General features: G+C 35.6%; 1 protein-coding gene and 2 long non-coding RNA genes across 5 annotated transcripts; all 3 read right to left on the reverse strand.

Moving 5' to 3' along the window:
• Window positions 1-250: 250 nt before the first annotated feature.
• On the reverse strand, window positions 251-5,473 carry LOC132619305 (uncharacterized). Of its 2 annotated transcripts, none has more exons than XR_009574666.1 (3): window positions 4,471-5,473; window positions 1,531-1,598; window positions 251-613 (listed from the first exon to the last, which is right to left on the reverse strand). It is a non-coding gene; the product is annotated as an uncharacterized LOC132619305 (long non-coding RNA). The 2 variants fall into 2 exon arrangements; XR_009574665.1 differs by lacking the exon at window positions 4,471-5,473 and adding an exon at window positions 2,518-3,718.
• Window positions 5,474-6,279: 806 nt separating this feature from the next.
• On the reverse strand, window positions 6,280-12,033 carry LOC132618683 (putative F-box protein At3g29830). Of its 2 annotated transcripts, XM_060333702.1 has the most exons (5): window positions 11,752-12,033; window positions 9,562-10,524; window positions 7,848-8,021; window positions 7,650-7,754; window positions 6,280-7,234 (listed from the first exon to the last, which is right to left on the reverse strand). In XM_060333702.1, the coding sequence occupies exons 2-5, from the start codon at window positions 10,516-10,518 to the stop codon at window positions 7,049-7,051; spliced, it is 1,422 nt and encodes a 473-aa protein (XP_060189685.1). In that variant the 5' UTR covers window positions 10,519-10,524; window positions 11,752-12,033; the 3' UTR covers window positions 6,280-7,048. The 2 variants fall into 2 exon arrangements, with proteins under 2 accessions (XP_060189685.1, XP_060189684.1); XM_060333701.1 differs by lacking the exon at window positions 6,280-7,234 and having other exon boundaries at window positions 7,327-7,754; window positions 11,752-12,024.
• A 2,407-nt stretch (window positions 12,034-14,440) lies between these two features.
• Window positions 14,441-16,441, reverse strand: LOC132618411 (uncharacterized). Its single transcript, XR_009574092.1, has 3 exons — window positions 16,256-16,441; window positions 15,421-15,477; window positions 14,441-14,672 (listed from the first exon to the last, which is right to left on the reverse strand). It is a non-coding gene; the product is annotated as an uncharacterized LOC132618411 (long non-coding RNA).
• Window positions 16,442-17,243: the final 802 nt, after the last annotated feature.

Here is a 17,243-nt window from a genome sequence, read left to right on the forward strand (position 1 = left end):
TGAATATTGTCTAACAAATATAGAAATTGCCCTAGCAACTACTGTCACGACCCAACCCCGTAGGCCGTGACTAGTGCCCGATCTGGGCACCCGAACCCATCTATCAAATATTATCTCAAATTCTATCAACTCATTCTAGTATATGGCCGAAGCCAACAAGACTTTATTTCAAATTTAGGTAATTTCCAGAAAATTTCGGCAGAGTTTCCTTTGTTTTACGGACTATCCAATATACCCTGCACGCAGAAAATACCAACAAAAGCCACACAGGGCTAACCAAGCAATATATAAACATATGCGGACCGGCCGCCTCGGCGTATAGGATCGCCCAAACAACATATGCGGACCGGCCGCCTCGGCGTATGGGATCGCCCAAACGACATGTACATACATCTATACAGAAAGACCCCAACCCACAAACATGTCCACAGACCTCTAAACAGACCGACAGAATCATATGACGGGACAGGGCCCCGCCGTACCCATGAACGAATATATACAAATGCACTAATAAATATATATACCAAAAGTATAAGCTCCGGAAAGAGAGGAGCACTCCGAATAGCAGAAAGGGTGTCCTAAACAGGTGGATCACCAGGCTGTGCGTCTGTACCTGCGGGCATGAAACGCAGCCCCCGGAGAAGGGGGTCAGTACGAAATATGTACTGAGTATGCAAAGCAGAAGGTACAGAAATAAATCTGAATAATAATCGAATCAGATATATAGAAAATAATACATATCAAAATGTTTATTTCCAAAGTATAAATTATGCATAGGGCACTGGAAAATGTGGTCGCCCGCCTGTCGATGGCGCCACAACACAGCATAACACCAGAAAGTTTCAAATCTCCGAATCCCCGTCACACATCACAACACAGCATAACGCCAAACACAGCATAACGCCAAACATAAGTGGAACCCGACCCTCGAGCGAGGAGCACGGTGAACCATAAACACAGCATAACACCGGAATGTATCAAAAAGCGCACGACAACAGAACCGGCCCGGGAACCGGCGAACGATATCATAGTAGGCACGAGCGGAGTAGTGAGGAATCATATGCATAAAATCATTATTATAAATCCGAAGGATAAGTAAAATAGTCATATTTGAAATCGGAATGATAATTATCACTTTTTGATTCAAAGTTGTCAAATTTACATAAAGGGCGTCGCGGGACCCACGGACGAGTATAGACCCGAACTGAGCCCGCCTATGAAAAACATACCCATTATACATCAAGCAAACTCCTATAAAAATTATTGGAGCGATCCGAGCCTCTATGCGAAAAATATGGCATTCAGAGATTACAAAATTCCTTAAAGTGAACATTTTCTATGCGAATGTCGGAAAGCGATTACTTCAAATACATCATGGTTCATATTTCATAAAAACATACATAAGAGTGCCAAAGAATATATATATGGATCATAACATGCTCGGATCTCGAATTTGGAATTCCCTTAAAGCTCTAATCTAGCCTATGTGAAACTAAGGCATGCCAAAAGAAGGAAGGTTGCTTTACATACCTCGTACGCACTTCCAAAATAGCCAATCTAAAGTAAATTTCCAATCCACGCCTCGGGCTCCCCAAGGTCTACAAATACGCCAACGAATACCAAACATTAGTTAAGGGCACTTGAGCCATTCTTTCCAACTAATCATTAAATTCTACAGAAAATTTGGCAGCATTTCCCCTATAAATAGGCCATCCCGAGAATTTATCTCGCTCAAAATCAACAACAACAACCACAATAACCAACCTAGCAACATCAATAATCAATTCGAAAGGCAAAACAACAGTAATAGCTCTCTTTTACATCTTTCAACAACTTTCCAAATATTCGTTTCAACGGCTTACTTTCAAGCCACAATATCGTTCGTACATTCGATTATTAACCCAAATCCATACTAACAACATTCAAGAACATTCTAAACAATTCACATAATTTTTCCAACAAGCCAAGAATTTTTCTCTATGTTGCCCGAAAACAGTCCCCTTAGCCGAGCAACCCCCTTTTTTTTTTTTTTTTTTTTTTTTTCACTTTCCTCATTTTCAAGTCATGTTTTGTATCACAATCCACAATAGAACGATATGATTTTCATAAAATATACAACTTACGTCAAACGCACAACTAACCTCAAAACAGCCCACAAATTCTCAACATCAATCTTGAGTTATTAATTGCTCATTTCCAACACAAAAGTCATCACAACAACCATTTCGACGCTAAGCGATATTAATTCATTCTTTGCTACAAATTGGAGGCCATATACACGGCTACATACCCACCTATATACATACATCGATAGTTCTCATTCATTTCTTCACCCTACAACAATCAACATACTAAATAGAGTTAATTCTTCACTTAGTCACAACACCCATTTACACAACTTCACACACCATACACGACCCAACTTCCAACATACTACATTTCATGATTTTTCATCCATATTGACATACTATAATATGCATACAACATTTATAACTCAAAAACAAGATTAGATCTCACCTTTCTTCTTCAATCCACCAATAGGCTAGGGTTTGCAAATCTCTTAAATGAAAGACTTGATCACTCCAACAATGCTTCCAAGTTACTTAGGGACCTCTAATTAGTTGATTTGTACCCAAGAAATATTTTTAGAGGGGCTTGATTTGGATTTGGTTTTCCATGGTCTTGGCCGTGAGCCATGGTTTTGGTTCCTCAACTTCTTGCTTTATTTTCTAAGTGTGGGAATGTGAAATGAGAGAAAGATGACTAAGTGGTCATCTTTTAAGTCCCCTTAAAATATCTCTTATTGTCTTTGGGCCCACACATGTGTTGGACCAATTAAAATTGGCCACAACAATGTGTGGGGACCACTTCAATCCACACATCTTCCTTTTTTTTTTTTTTATGCAAGAGTTTTAATTTCCAAATTTATGAATTATGGTCCCAATTTTTCCTAAGTGTTCAAGCTAACTATTTCATACACAACTTATGTCTCAAAATAAAATCAAAGGTCAAAAGTCCCGACTTCAAATCCCGGAATAGTCTTGGCCTTAATTTATCATAGTTAATCCGGGTTGTCCCAATGTATAAAAATACGGGACGTAACAACTACTATAGTTGCCCGACAACTGTGTGTAGCTGTTGGACTACTGAATAGTTGATAGGACAACTAATTCAATAGTGGAACATCTTTTATAGTTGTCACAATAAATAGTTCGACAATTACAGAAGTTATCCCAATAACTACTAAAGTTGTCCGATAACTGTGTTTAGTTACTGATTAACTGATTAGTTGTCAGGACAACTAGTAAAATTGTGGAACAACTTATTAGTTGTTGGAATAAATAGTTGAATACAACAGTCGTCCCCCAAAACTACTAAAGTTGTCTGACAGCTATCGTTGGTTGTGGGACAACTAAAGAGGTGTAGGGATAAGTAACTAAGGCTTTTAGCAATTTTGAAGTTGTTTGATGAATCTCTCTCTCTCTCTCTCTCTCTCTCTCTCTCTCTCTCTCTCGTAAGACCACTGAAATATGTATTTTTGTGATATCTTCAGGTATTGTGACCCTCAATGGAAGATCAAATAATAATAATAGAAGTTGACTTACCTGGTGAATGGGTGGAGAATGCTACTCGGTATACTTGGCGGTCGAAGGGTCGAGAGACAGTACCAATAATGATAAGCAAGGATGCTACGTATGATGAGTTGGTTAACCCAAACCTAGAAACGATGATCTCAGCCAACTCATCATACATAACATCCTTGCTTATCATTATTGGGACTGTCTCTCGACCCTTCGAACGCTAAGTATATCGAGTATCATTCTCCACCCATTCACCAAGTAAATCAACTCCTATTATTATTTGGTCTTCCGTTGATGGTCACAATACCTGAAGATATCACAAAAATACTTATTTCAGTGGTCTTACAAGAGAGAGAGAGAGATTCATCAAACAACTTCAAAATTGCTAAAAACTTGGTTACTTATCCCTACACCTCTTTAGTTGTCCCACAACCATCGACAACTGTCAGACAACTTTAATAGTTTTGGGGGACGACTTTTGTATTCAACTATTTATTCCAACAACTAATAAGTTGTTCCACAATTTTACTTGTTGTCCTGACAATTAATCAGTTAATCAACAACTAAACATAGTTGTCGGACAACTTTAGTAGTTGTTGGGCTAACTTCTGTAATTGTCCAACTATTTGTTGTAACAACTATAAAAGTTGTTCCGCTATTGAATTAGTTGTCTTATCAACTATTCAGTAGTCCAACAACTACACACAGTTGTCAGGCAACTATAGTAGTTGTTAGGTCAATTTCTATATTTGTTAGACAATGTTCAATTGTTTAAGTCAACAACTTTCGGAGTTGTCTGGACAACTACGAAAGTTGTTGACAGAAACAACCAGATTGGGTTCGCTAAACCCAGCTGAAGAATGCACAAAAATTAATCTTTTTCACTTACCAATAATTAATGAATGGTCCTTTGAAGTAGTTCCAAGTTCAAGAACGAAGCAAATGCAGTCCAACAAACCCAATAATATTTTGATATTTTTTTTCCACAATTTTTCTCTACAAATCTTCTCAACAAAAACACAAATACAATCTTGGATCTACTATTTAAAAACATTTTGGGAGAGTTAGATTCCGAAAGAAGATGAAGAAGAAGAAGAAGAAGAAGAAGAAGAAGAAGAAGAAGAAGAAGAAGAAGAAGAAGTTGAGCATCAATGGCTAGAGACATGGGAAGAAGACTAAGAAAAAATGGCAGGTAGGTTTTTTTCACCTTTATTTTGATGTAATAAGTGTAGAGGTAAAAGTAAAAAGTTTGGGGGTTGCTGAAAAAAGTGTCTTAATGAAGTTTGACCTCATTAGCATTAATTAGTTAATTAACCCTTCTACCTAATTTTTAAAACTTGAAGAACTCACACTCAATTGACAAACTCATTTGTCACTTTTAATTCAACCCCCCTTCTTTGTTCTCTTTCCATAGCATGTGCATCTGCACGTGATTTGTGGCTTTGTTTGTCCCTTTCTTTGGACACTTGCCGTTGAGCCTTTTTTTTTTTTTTTTTTTTTAATATACACGTTTCGCTTCTTGAGAGTAAAACTATATGGATTTTGACCAAATACTTTAAAATGCATTTTTCATCATATTAATATGAGAAGAATTGCAACTTATTGTAATTTTTCGTATAGCTTTTGTACATCTAAATTTTAATTTTAAAATATTAAATTATTCCCTCCGATTTAAAAAGGGTGTTCACTTAGCCTTTAATTTGTCATTTTACCTATTTCTGCCTAAGAATTATTATTTTCTTAAGGGGCGTACAAATGACTAAGTGAAATTTTTTTGTGAATCGGATGGAGTAATCTAATTTAATTTAGCTTAAAAAATTAGTCAAATTGACTCTCGAGTAGTAAAAGTGAACGGAGTGAATAGTTTTTTGTGTATATTCATAGCCTCACTTATTCACAATCACGCTAGGTGCAGTTCATTACAGGAGAAACCTTATAATAGAACTTTTTTATTCACAAGGCTCAAAGCCGAGACCTCTAGTTATGCGTAAACAAATATCATTCATCTCACTGCAATTGTTGGGGTGATCTTATTTCTTAGTTCTATTTGGTTTGTCTACTTCTAGTTATGCAGGATCGATTTAATCAACTTTTAAGATTAAAATCAGAATATTAAATTTATTAATATCTTAATATGATTTTAGATAATCAAATGATAAAGGAATTTATTTGGAAATTTTAGATAAAGATAACTTGCTCGGTGATTTTGTTCGTGTTAACATCAATGGAATAGGAAAAAAGAGGGTGTACGCGAAATTAAGGAAAAGTTATTTTTTTTTTATATAAGGAAAAAATAGCTCACTGTTCTAATCAAGGAACAAAATTATTTATAGAGCATCTAATGGCTTGATTTTGTATTAATTCAAGAAAATAGAACATCCTAAAGGGCATAAAATAAGTTGCATCAAGCTTTCGATTGGCTGATTCAAGGCTTACTCGAACTATTACTCAACAAAAAATAAGAGCTTGTGATCGCCGAAGTAATTTCTTGTTTTTCCGTGCTTTTTCCTCTCGTGTTTTTTTTTTTTTTTTGGTAACTGAAATATTTTATTACTAAATGAATTATGTACAATGCATCTGAATTCAATGGACATCAAGTCCCAGGAACCAGTAACCAAAATCAGAACATCAGCCTAGCAGACTGTGGAAGACCTAAAATAAACAGAAAAACTTTAAGAAAATGATTCAAACATCTTTCTCAAATGGGAATTGGATAACTAGCTTATATAGTATAAAATGAACTTAAGAGCACAGCTAGAATACAAACTATAATAGTAATTGACAAATCCCATGTCATGACCACCCATAGGAGGCATGTTTATGTATCATGAATCTTCCTTACACTCTACATTTTTGCAGAACTGGAGCAAGCCTGAGCATGCACCACATAACAAACTGAGGCTAAGCAAATTTATGGAATCAAAAAGTATGCAAGGCTTGTTACTTGTTAGCACACAGTTGATTCATCAAAGGATCAGTCACTAGCAAGAGAAGAACATTAAAGGTGTATATCGTCTACGATATCACAAGTAATTAAATGCCATTTAGAAGAACTGATAAAATTTGAACCTGTTTGATGTGGAAGTGTTTAAGGTCTATGCCCGGACGATGTAAAAGATATTTACACAATCAGGTCTCTAGGAAATTTTAGGTAAATCTCTTCAATAAATGTGGATTGGTAACCTAGAAAAAAGTAGTAAGCAACCTGCTACACAGTACACAGTGACATTGCTGTGTATGTAACTTAAATTATTGGGTAAATTGAAGGATCATTTGTGCAAGAAGCAACAACCACTGTTTGCATGCATTTGCTTTTCCATACAATAGGAACTTCTTTTCTAAGATTTATATGAAAGAGAAGCAGAATATGCATGCGAGTCCACAGCGCCTGAACGAAGATATGAAGTGATTTCCAGTAGAATCTTCAAATGATTAACAGATTAACAGGTCAAGTCAGGCAGCTATATTCAAAAAAAGTTGAAGAGGTGCCTACAAACCAGACTTTTAAATAAAACCAGGATTAGGAATAGGGATCGGTAAAACAATGATTCTTTTCTCATATTTTTGCAATTACAGTGTATTTGTCTGTTAACGATGGATAGAAATAGGTAGAGTTGCACAAAACAGGGAAAAGGAATCTGCAGCCATCCATCCTACATGTGAAGGTAACGAAACTGTTGTAACGTCTAATCACAAAGAGGGAAAAAGAAGAGGATTCATGGAACAGTATGTTAGAAGAAAGAACTTTGTGCTGAGAAATACTTAAGCTTCTAATATGAAACATATAATTTGAACAGTTATGTAGAATAACTCCAAAACGAGATGCACAACACACCATGGTCCTTTTACCTAACATTTGAGGCCTCTTAACCTAATAATAACTTTTTTGGAGGCCCTAGGACAATGTGATAACTCCTCATATAGTCTCATTGACTTTTCAATGTGATATTCACTCAGCTGATTACCTTGACCGCGACCCTCGATGGAAATCACAACTTGCTCTAAGCAATTTGAGGACCTAAGAAGAAACTTCACCAGCTGGATAGCAAATGAATTTACTATGTGTACCTGTATGTTGACGATTTTCAATTGGCAACAGATTTCATTGAACTTCATTGTTCTCTGCATTTGGCTACTAGGTAGCTTCCCTAGTGTCTCATGCCTTATGTCATCCTAAACGTTTCAATAATAGAGATGTGAAAGTCGCGTAGATATGGAGATGAAATCCAAAAGCAAAAGAAACAAAATAGCCACTTGTTAACATACCCAAGTGAAGAGAAATGTGTCAGATTCAATAAATACTGTCAGCACCTCCAATTTAGGGGAATTCCGCAGCAAGCTCACTATGCCAAGGAAGTGCCATCTCGTAGGTTTTGTCTCGACAACTACAGATTTGCGGGTAAGGGATAGGCAACCATTCCATTCTCTTACAGCCAATTCCTAGACAAGACAACAAATAACATTTCCTCTTGATATTCAAATATTTCATGCCAGCACAAGATATTGTAATTTATACTGGTTTGAGAAAGAATGAGAATTTTCACCACATAATGAGTAAAACAATATTATTGCTTAAAAGACAATACAAGCACAGTTATAGAGTAATTTTACTTGTTAGCCCTACTCAATATCTTGACAGTAATACGACAGGCACCAAGCATAAAGCTTTTGCTTACCTCACCAGGGAAGAAAAATGAAGACCGGTTATCCTTAAAAGAAAGGACATAGAAAGCACTGACTGGACGAATACGTCTTTTTTTATCTAAGTCTTCCAGTGGTGATTGAGACATTCATTTAACTAGGAAACTGAAGACCAGACAGAGAGGATGCAAATGCCTTCAAGAATGATGAATACTCACAAAAATTAGCAAGAATCGGGAAAAGATAGGAAACCAATTACCCATCACAGTACTGGCTGATAATGACTGGTTATTGGTGAGTCGCATAATAATCCTAGTTTTGATAATTATTGATTCTGAAATAGTAGATCAGCAATCGTTTAGAGTTTAGACTACACAGATTATGTTGACTCAAACTGGCAGCTGTATTTATTAGTTATTTCAAGTTCATCTCAGGATCAACTCCCATATATGATTTTTTGAGTTAACAAACAACCAATTGACCAAGATCAAGATGTTGATGTGGAAACTATTGGACACTATCTTCTTCTTACTAGTGGTTACTCTTAGGGCTCATTTGGTATGCAGGATGGGATAGCAATCCCATGGGATAAATGCGGGATTATTTTATCCTGCGTTTCGTTGGTGGGATAAGGGATAACAATCCCATGGGATAACCAATTTAGAGAGGATCAAGAAATAATCAGTCTAATTTTCAGAGCAAACAAGAACAAGAAATCCTAATCTTGGAAGGAATACTCAAACTTGATCTTCTTGAAAGCAAGTCCACATGATTAGATTTGGGCAGTGAAACTTGATCTTCGCCAAAATCTATCAGACCTCAAATTAAATTCTTCATTTTCTTATATATGAGAAGGAAGCTACCCTATGTTTGCTCAATCCCATGGGATAACCAATTTAGAGAGGATCAAGAAACAATCAGTCTAATTTTCAGAGCAAACAAGAACAAGAAATCCTAATCTTGGAAGGAATACTCAAACTTGATCTTCTTGAAAGCAAGTCCACATGATTAGATTTGGGCAGTGAAACTTGATCTTCGCCAAAATCTATCAGACCTCAAATTAAATTCTTCATTTTCTTATATATGAGAAGGAAGCTACCCTATGTTTGCTCAGGCTCACACATGGAAGTTGGGATGGAGACACAAGAGGTGACGACATGATGAGTATCAGGATCAACTCTTTCAATACCTCAACGAAAACAGAAAGAGCTATAATTGAAAAGTTCGTAACAGAAAACAAAAAGGAGAGAAGTATCGCAATCTTTATTTTCATCTTCATAGTAAGTATCATAAAACTAGTTAACCTGAAGGTAAAGATTTCAAGGAATATGGGTAATACCAGCACACACCAATGGCATACTCTTAGCTGCACTGCGTGCTTTATATCTGAAAGAAGTAACCAAATGTTTCTTTGTCTACTAATAAAGCTTTTTCCTCCACGAAAGAAGTTTAGAGCGGCAGCAGAAAGAGATGATGGAACTTTTAGATTTACAAAGTCAATTGCTCCGGAAACACTGATAGAATTTAACTTAGGAGCAATAATTTCCAACAGTGACATCTCAGATTCATCCAAGGTGATTTTTAAATCTTTTACATGATGAGGCAACTTCAACAAATGTAGGCCCTGGCAGTCATTAATGATCAGGGTTTCTAGTGATGGACACCCAGCTAACATCTCCTCCATAAATGTGTCATCCAATAAAATTGTCCCAAGTGACAAGGTCTTAAGTGATTTCATCTGAATCCCAACCTCAGTTGCCAAGCTACAGCTTGCCAAATTTAACTCCGTGAGAGTGTCACTTCTAAGAATAAACGAAGGCAAGTGATAATCAAAAATAGGTTCATAGCGACAACGGCGACCAATGTCCACCTCAAGAACCTCCACTTTCTTCCTTACAGCAAAATTGATCCACGAGTCGATTTTTTCAACTATCTTCCCTGACTCTAAACCCGAGCTATAGATGGTGCGGCCAAATTTGAGGCGGAATTGAGTTACAGTTGGTGCTTCATGATGAAGTAAGACATGATCAACAAATGAGAACCACCTATTCATAGGAGGTGTGGTAGGCAGCTCCTCAAACAGACACACATAGAAATCAAGATTGCTCCTAGTCGTCCATAGCTTCCCAAATGGCTTAAGGAGCATAGTCTTCACTGCATCCTTTGTGGACAAGAAAGACATGATATAAGCAAGTACAGGGTCAGGTATACAGCTGATCCTATCTTCTTCCCCAAATTCAGAAACTTTACACTTCTTAACTGCAGCACCACAAGCGCCCACATCTAGTAGCTCCATGGTACTCTGAAAAATTACAAGATTCTGATATAAAATTGCGAATGGATAGCTAAGAAAATAATAATCAAACTGAAGTTTGACGCATTAGGGGTCGTTTGGTTGTTGGATAGTAAGTGAGTTATTCATGTATTACATCAACACAACTAGTACCACGCTTGGTAGCATTTTAGTTGTTATTTATAAAATTCAACACAGCAAGTATGTATAAAGTTCAACACAACAAAGTATTGTGTTTGGTAACCAATTTACAATCCCGCAAACTAATACCTGTATAAGTTATGAGAGAATCTACGTATTATTTATGCAATGTAGAAGATGGAATAAGTAATACATGAATAACAAAATCCTGCATAACTAATCCTTCCATTATTAATAACTGCATAAATTTAACCAGGAACCAAACGAGCCCAGAAGCACGTGAATGGGTATACATTGGTCGTTTGGTAGTTGATTGGAGTTATGCAAGTATTAGTGATACAAGGATTAGTTACGAGGGAATCTATGTATTATTTTATGCGGGGATTAGTTATTCATGTGTTAGTTATTGGCATAATACATAAGCAGGCCCTCAAACTTGGCCTTATGCCCTCCAACTTTGGGTGTGCACAAGTAAGCACCTCAACTTGCATAAAGTTGAACATGTGAACACAAATGCTGACATGGCACATAAAGTTTGGAGGTATCTAGATGATCATTTTGTAAGTTGGAGTGTTCAATGATAAAGTGGAGACAAGTTGAGATGCCTACTTGTGCGCACCCAAAGTTGGAGGGCATACTTTCAAGCTGAGGCCAAGTTTGAGGGCTTGTTTATATATTATGCCATTAATTATTCCATCGTCTATCGTGCATAAAATAATACATACATTCTCTCATAACTTATACATGTATCAGTTATGCGGGTTTCTAAATTACAAACCAAACACCGTATTAGGCGTGTTGACAATTTTTATACACCGCAAAAGAATGCTACCAAACATGATATTACTCACGCATAATTTAATACGTGAATAACTTAGCTCCTAACCAACTACATGTTGATAAAACTAGCGAAGCAGTTAAAAAAGTCAAAATGGACAACCAAGAACGGGGTTTAAAGATAACAACTGAAAAATGGAGAAATTCAATTTGGAATGAAGAATTTGAATCAGTTGTAAACTTGTAACGTTTGTTTGATTGCTTAATAAACTAATAAGAGCAGTAAGGTTTAGAAACTGAATGGGAAATAATTCTTACCGCTTTAATATTGTTGGGATTGATTCTTGATGGAGTTTTTGAGCTGGTGTTTGAGCTTACTTAGCTAAGTTTATACCTAATAATTCACATTCTTTGTGGTGACAAACATAGGTCAAAAAACTTTCTGTGTTGAGTTTTTCTTTCTTTTTCTGTTTTCGGCCACTAATCTAATATGTGGAGTAGTCATGTAATGCCATAAATAAAATATTACTCCAATAATCTTGTGAGTTTTTTTTTTTTTTCATCATCCTAGTGTGTAACTATAACTATTTGGGTTCGTTTGGTTTGAACACAAGTTATGATGGAATTAATTATGTTAGAATAAGTTATATTGGGATTATTTATCTAGATATTATTTCTTATTGATTGTTTGATTTGTTGTATTAAAAGTAACATGCATTGCATAACTTTTAAGAAAAAGTTATTTGTTTACAGAAATAGCCCCCACCTTATTTAATAGAAAAAGAGTTTTGAGAACCTCAGGCCTATTTTAGTCAATTTCACTGTTTTATCCTGGGATAAGTTATCCCAGGATTACTATTCCATCCTTTGATGGGTATAAGTTATCCCAACACTATTTTTAATCCAGATAACTTATCCCACGATTAGTAACCAAACAAAGGATAAGGTGGTACTAAATTTTTATCCCATCACTATTTTTGCTTATCCATCATACCAAACCATCCCTTTAAGTACAATTTATCTAATTGTAACTCCAGTCTCAAATTATTGTCATGATTTTTAAAAATAGTTGTTTCAAATTATTTGTGTTCAAGACAGAGTTAGTTTTGTCTTATCATTTTACTCTTAATATAGTGGAGTAATTGTTTTTTAAGACTACAAACACTAAATATAGTAGACATTCAAGGGAAAGGTGCAATTATACCCATTAACTTTGTATTTAGAGCAGATATACCTTTTGTTACAAAAGTGGTGCATATATACCTTGTCGTTACACAAATGATGCAAATATACCCCTGTCGTTACACAAATGGTGCTGATATACCTTTTTGCTGCCAGATTTTTTTTAAAAAAATTATTTAGCTTGTCTTTTAATTAAGAAAATGTCACGTGGCTTTAAAAAATAAAGAAAGAAAGAGAAATTAAACTCTTCTCAATTTAATTTCTATTATATATAAGTGGCAAAGGAGGACGAACACAGCATTGACAAATTGTACAAAAAGCTATCTGTGTTGTACACTAAATTTGAACTTATTTCAATTGTACTTGGTTTCTTTCCCTTTTTTTCCAGTTGTGGGTCCACTTCATTTAACAAGTACTACTACTTGGTTTGCCACCTATTCTCTGTACACGTGTATTCCACTTTTACGTTATCATATTTCTTTACTTCTACACTTTATTTTATTACTCTATTATAGAAAGCACATGAAATTATACTCTAAGCAGAGACTAACATGTGTACATTTCGGAAGCTTAACAATTAATTCTACCTCTTGTGTGTTTACTTTTTAAGTCTTCGCGTGTCCGCAGTGTCTCAATTGTCCTTTCATTTCCCTCATTTGGCATATAGTCCCTTTGTCTCAATTTAAGTGTCTAAGTTTGACTAGACACGGAGTTTAAGAAATAAAAATATTTTTTTTAATTTTGTGGTTCTAAATTAAAAATGTGTATAATGTAATAAAATATTCTTTGAATCTTGTGATTATAAACTTGACATGTATGATATTTGAATTGTCAACTTACTAAGTAAACGTTTGACCATAGAAACCAAAAACTTTTTCACTCTTTTTGGAATTTTGGAGTTGGAGTTGTGTTTGGCCATAGTTTTTGAAATTGTATTTTTTTAAAATGTATTTGTTTTGGTTGTGAAAAACTTGAAAAATAAGTTTTTCTTATTTTTCAAATTCCATATACAATTTGAAATTTTCATGGCCAAATGTTGATTCCAGAAAAAAGTGAACTTTTTTTTTTGGAAAAAAGTGAATAATTCTTATGGCCTAACGGGTCCTAAATATAAAAAGAGGCGGACATAACTAAAATAATATAAATTTTAACAACAATTGAGAAATTAAGGGAAAAAATAAGAGGAAAAGTAAAAATATATATAGAGAGAGACTCACTAAGGAGAATCGCGGTATCCTTTGCAAAATATACAAACAATAAAGACTAATTAAAGTGAATAATGTCTTTCTTCTTCACTATTCCGGTGGTCTCTCAGTCTTTCTTCTACTTCTCCTGTTCTCCAGTCTTCACTCGCTCTATCTGATTTGTCTCTGGGCTGCTTAGTGGTTCATATAGTTGGTACTCTGAGTTTTGAGATTTTCTTTTAATTTTTCCGGTTTAAATTAGAGTTTTGCTATTATTTTTGGTGAGTTTATTCTACAAATTTCTTTGTTAATTATATCTATGTAGTGTCTCAATTGTCCTTTCATTTCCTTCATTTGACATATACTCCCTCTGTCTCAATTTAAGTGTCTAAGTTTGACTAGATACAGAGTTTAAGAAATAAAGATAGACTTTGAATCTTGTGGTTCTAAATTAAAAATGTGTATAATATTGTCACGACCCAGCTAGGGGCCGTGACGGGTACCCGGGACTAGTCACCGAGCACCACTCGTTCTAATACTCATCTTACTCATTTAATGCCTTTTTACCAATTTTATACACGAATTGTAGGAAAATCATATTTTATATAAAAACATAAATACTTATATACATTTGCCTCTCGGCCATCAAAATAACATATACATAATAATAACATCTTACGAGACCATCTGACCCACACTGCGTATCTACGAGCCTCTACTGACATACTAAACATATAGACGGAACAAGACTCCGTCATGCCCAAAATATGTATATATACCAAAAGAAGAACCATAAGCATCTCCGGACAATGGAGTGCTCTCGATCAGTTGACAGCTACTAAGGGTCTGGACCAAGCTCACCTTCCTGTCTACCTGTGGGCATGAACACAGCGTCCAAAGAAAACGAACGTCAGTACGAACCTTGTACTGAGTATGAGAGGCATAAACAATGAAGAAAGACAGTGATAATATAATGTGAACATCAATATGAAACATCTGAATCTGAATGACAATCATAAAAGAAGTAATGCATGCTGTCTTACTCATACTCATCATAATCTCATATATGCATAATATGCAAGCTGCCCGTCCATATCGGAACGGTGTAATAATCAATAACATTAGCCCGCGTCCAGGCCTCCCGCGTCCGGGGTACCATCTCATGCCGCCCACTAGTGGTGTCTGCCCATGCCAAAAGGTCATGGTGTATCCGTATAGCTGCCCGCCTTGGCGGTGACTGCCCGGCCAACTAGGCGCGGTGTAATATGATCATGACATGCTCATAAAAAAATACTTGTAATAATATGCTTATCATAGTACATGCATAAGACTCAAGATCAACTATACTCTATCGGGGTGACGTAAGGTCGTGATCCCCCGATTTCATTATGGAGCAATTATTGACATTCTGCCTCACCTTGAAGGAATTAGTACATAAGGTGAGTGTAAGTAATAAATAGCATCATTATCAATATGGCATCATCATATCATATCTCTTATCTTATATAGACATTTATGGACTTAGGCTTCTAGCTTTCCGGAAAATAGGAACTCATGAAGAGGAAAAGAACTTATGCTATAGGATTCATGCCATTTGAAAGAAAGGACTAGCCTCACATACCTTTGTCGTTTAGCTATGTTATCGTTCACTTGCTCTCCTCTAATGTCACGTCGTTACCTTCACGGGAGAATTCATATTAACATTAGTTAATAGATTATAAGGACGCGTCGTAAATTCTAGAGAAAATTGGGCAGCATTTCCCCTGTAAACTTAACAATCCTCGAAATTCCAACTTAGCCAAACATCAATCAAAATACCAACAACAACAATACCAACAATTTCATATCAAACTAGACTTAAATCCATTCTTAAATTACTCCCAAAACAGCCCAATATACATTCGGATGCCAATGCTTGTATACACTTCTTTATTTCCGTATATCCATAATATAACAACAACAACTACAACCAATCCCCCGATATTCCAGCCTACAAAACAGTCCATAACGACCATAAAACAGTCCCCAAAATATCATCGCAAAACAGCCACAAATATTATACCAAACAGCTCCAAAATATAGTCACAAAACAGCCACAAAAATTACATAAAACAGCCCCAAAATATTGTCAATAAACAGTCACGAAAATTACATAAAACAGCCACCCCAAATATCGGCACAAAACAGCCCGGTATACGCTTTGTATACAATATCTTTATACGCTTTATTCTCCCAAATTCAAGAACAACAACTTATCAACAACTTCAACAACAATGTCAACAATTATTATACATCATAACTCAGCTAATTCCATCCATTTAATCCACCTAAAACAGCCCCTTAATCCATAAATCCCAACAAAACAACAAACGAGTTTATAATGCTATTTTCTCCGTTCTAATTCATTAAAACTCTAAATAAACTTGTTAACAATGAAAAATGGACCTTAATCTTACCTTAATTATGCAGCAACCACTTCCACCCTCTCTTTCTTGGCTGATTTTTAGCTCAAATTGAAGGCAACGCGACGTACAACACTTTTCTCTTCAGGAGCTTCGCGATTCGGGGCTTAGATTGTGGTCAAAATTTGGTTTCTTTCTCTATCTCTCCTCTCTCTCTCTACCTCTGAAATTTCTGGGTTTTTTGAGGTCTGAAAATGAAAGAGAAGGCCGAATTTTTTCATTAAATGGCAAAGAAAATGGGCTGCCCCGACTTGGAATCGGATTGGGCCGAATTCATTGCCCAGCTTGACCTTTCTGCCTTAAAATGTTCATATCTCCTTATCCCGATGTCACATGAAGACCCACGACCTATGGTTGGAAAGCTATTTCAATTATCTACAACTTTCATTCTGGGAGTTTTCCCAAATTCCCAAAGGACGATAAGGTTATGACCTCCCGAAATCAAATCACCCGAAAACGTATCTTAAAAATATTATTTTGGAGGGCTTTCACTTTGATTTGGCTCAAGGGTCCTTCTTGGGTTGTGTTTAACTTCGCATATATTATTCATATAACTTGTCATATGTTCTAAAAAAAAAATCTCGACATGTGGACCCCACCTCAGCTTATGAATAATTCATCGTACGAAAATACGGGATATAACAAATATAATAAAATATCCTTTGAATCTTGTGATTTTAAACTTGACACGTAGGATATTTAAATTGTTAACTTACTAAATATATATATAAAAAAAGCGGATATAACCAAAATAAGATAAATTTTAACAACAATTGAGAAATTATGAGGAAAAATAAGAGTAAAAGAAACAAAATGTGAAGACTCACCAAGGATTTGGTTCCTACTGACTCATTAGGGACATCCAAAGAACCAGATGTTTTAACCAAGAAGGCAGATGATGTTGACAAATCTTATGAAAGTTTGAATTTAACTAGGGAAGAAGGTCATATTGGAATGCAGGATATGAATGGGAAGGCAAGTG

Source organism: Lycium barbarum, chromosome 11 (assembly GCF_019175385.1).
Source record: "Lycium barbarum isolate Lr01 chromosome 11, ASM1917538v2, whole genome shotgun sequence".
Classification (NCBI taxonomy): Eukaryota; Viridiplantae; Streptophyta; class Magnoliopsida; order Solanales; family Solanaceae; genus Lycium; species Lycium barbarum.

What these genes read in the sequence shown, in the direction of transcription:
- LOC132618683 (XM_060333701.1), bottom strand. Translation starts at nt 10,518, where the DNA reads ATGGAGCTACTAGATGTGGGCGCTTGTGGTGCTGCAGTTAAGAAGTGT. An exon ending in TATGCCATTGGTGTGTGCTG is followed by an intron (nt 8,022 to 9,561) that starts GTATTACCCATA and finishes TGTCTTGTCTAG; the next exon opens with GAATTGGCTGTAAGAGAATG. An exon ending in ACACATTTCTCTTCACTTGG is followed by an intron (nt 7,755 to 7,847) that starts GTATGTTAACAA and finishes TGAAACGTTTAG; the next exon opens with GATGACATAAGGCATGAGAC.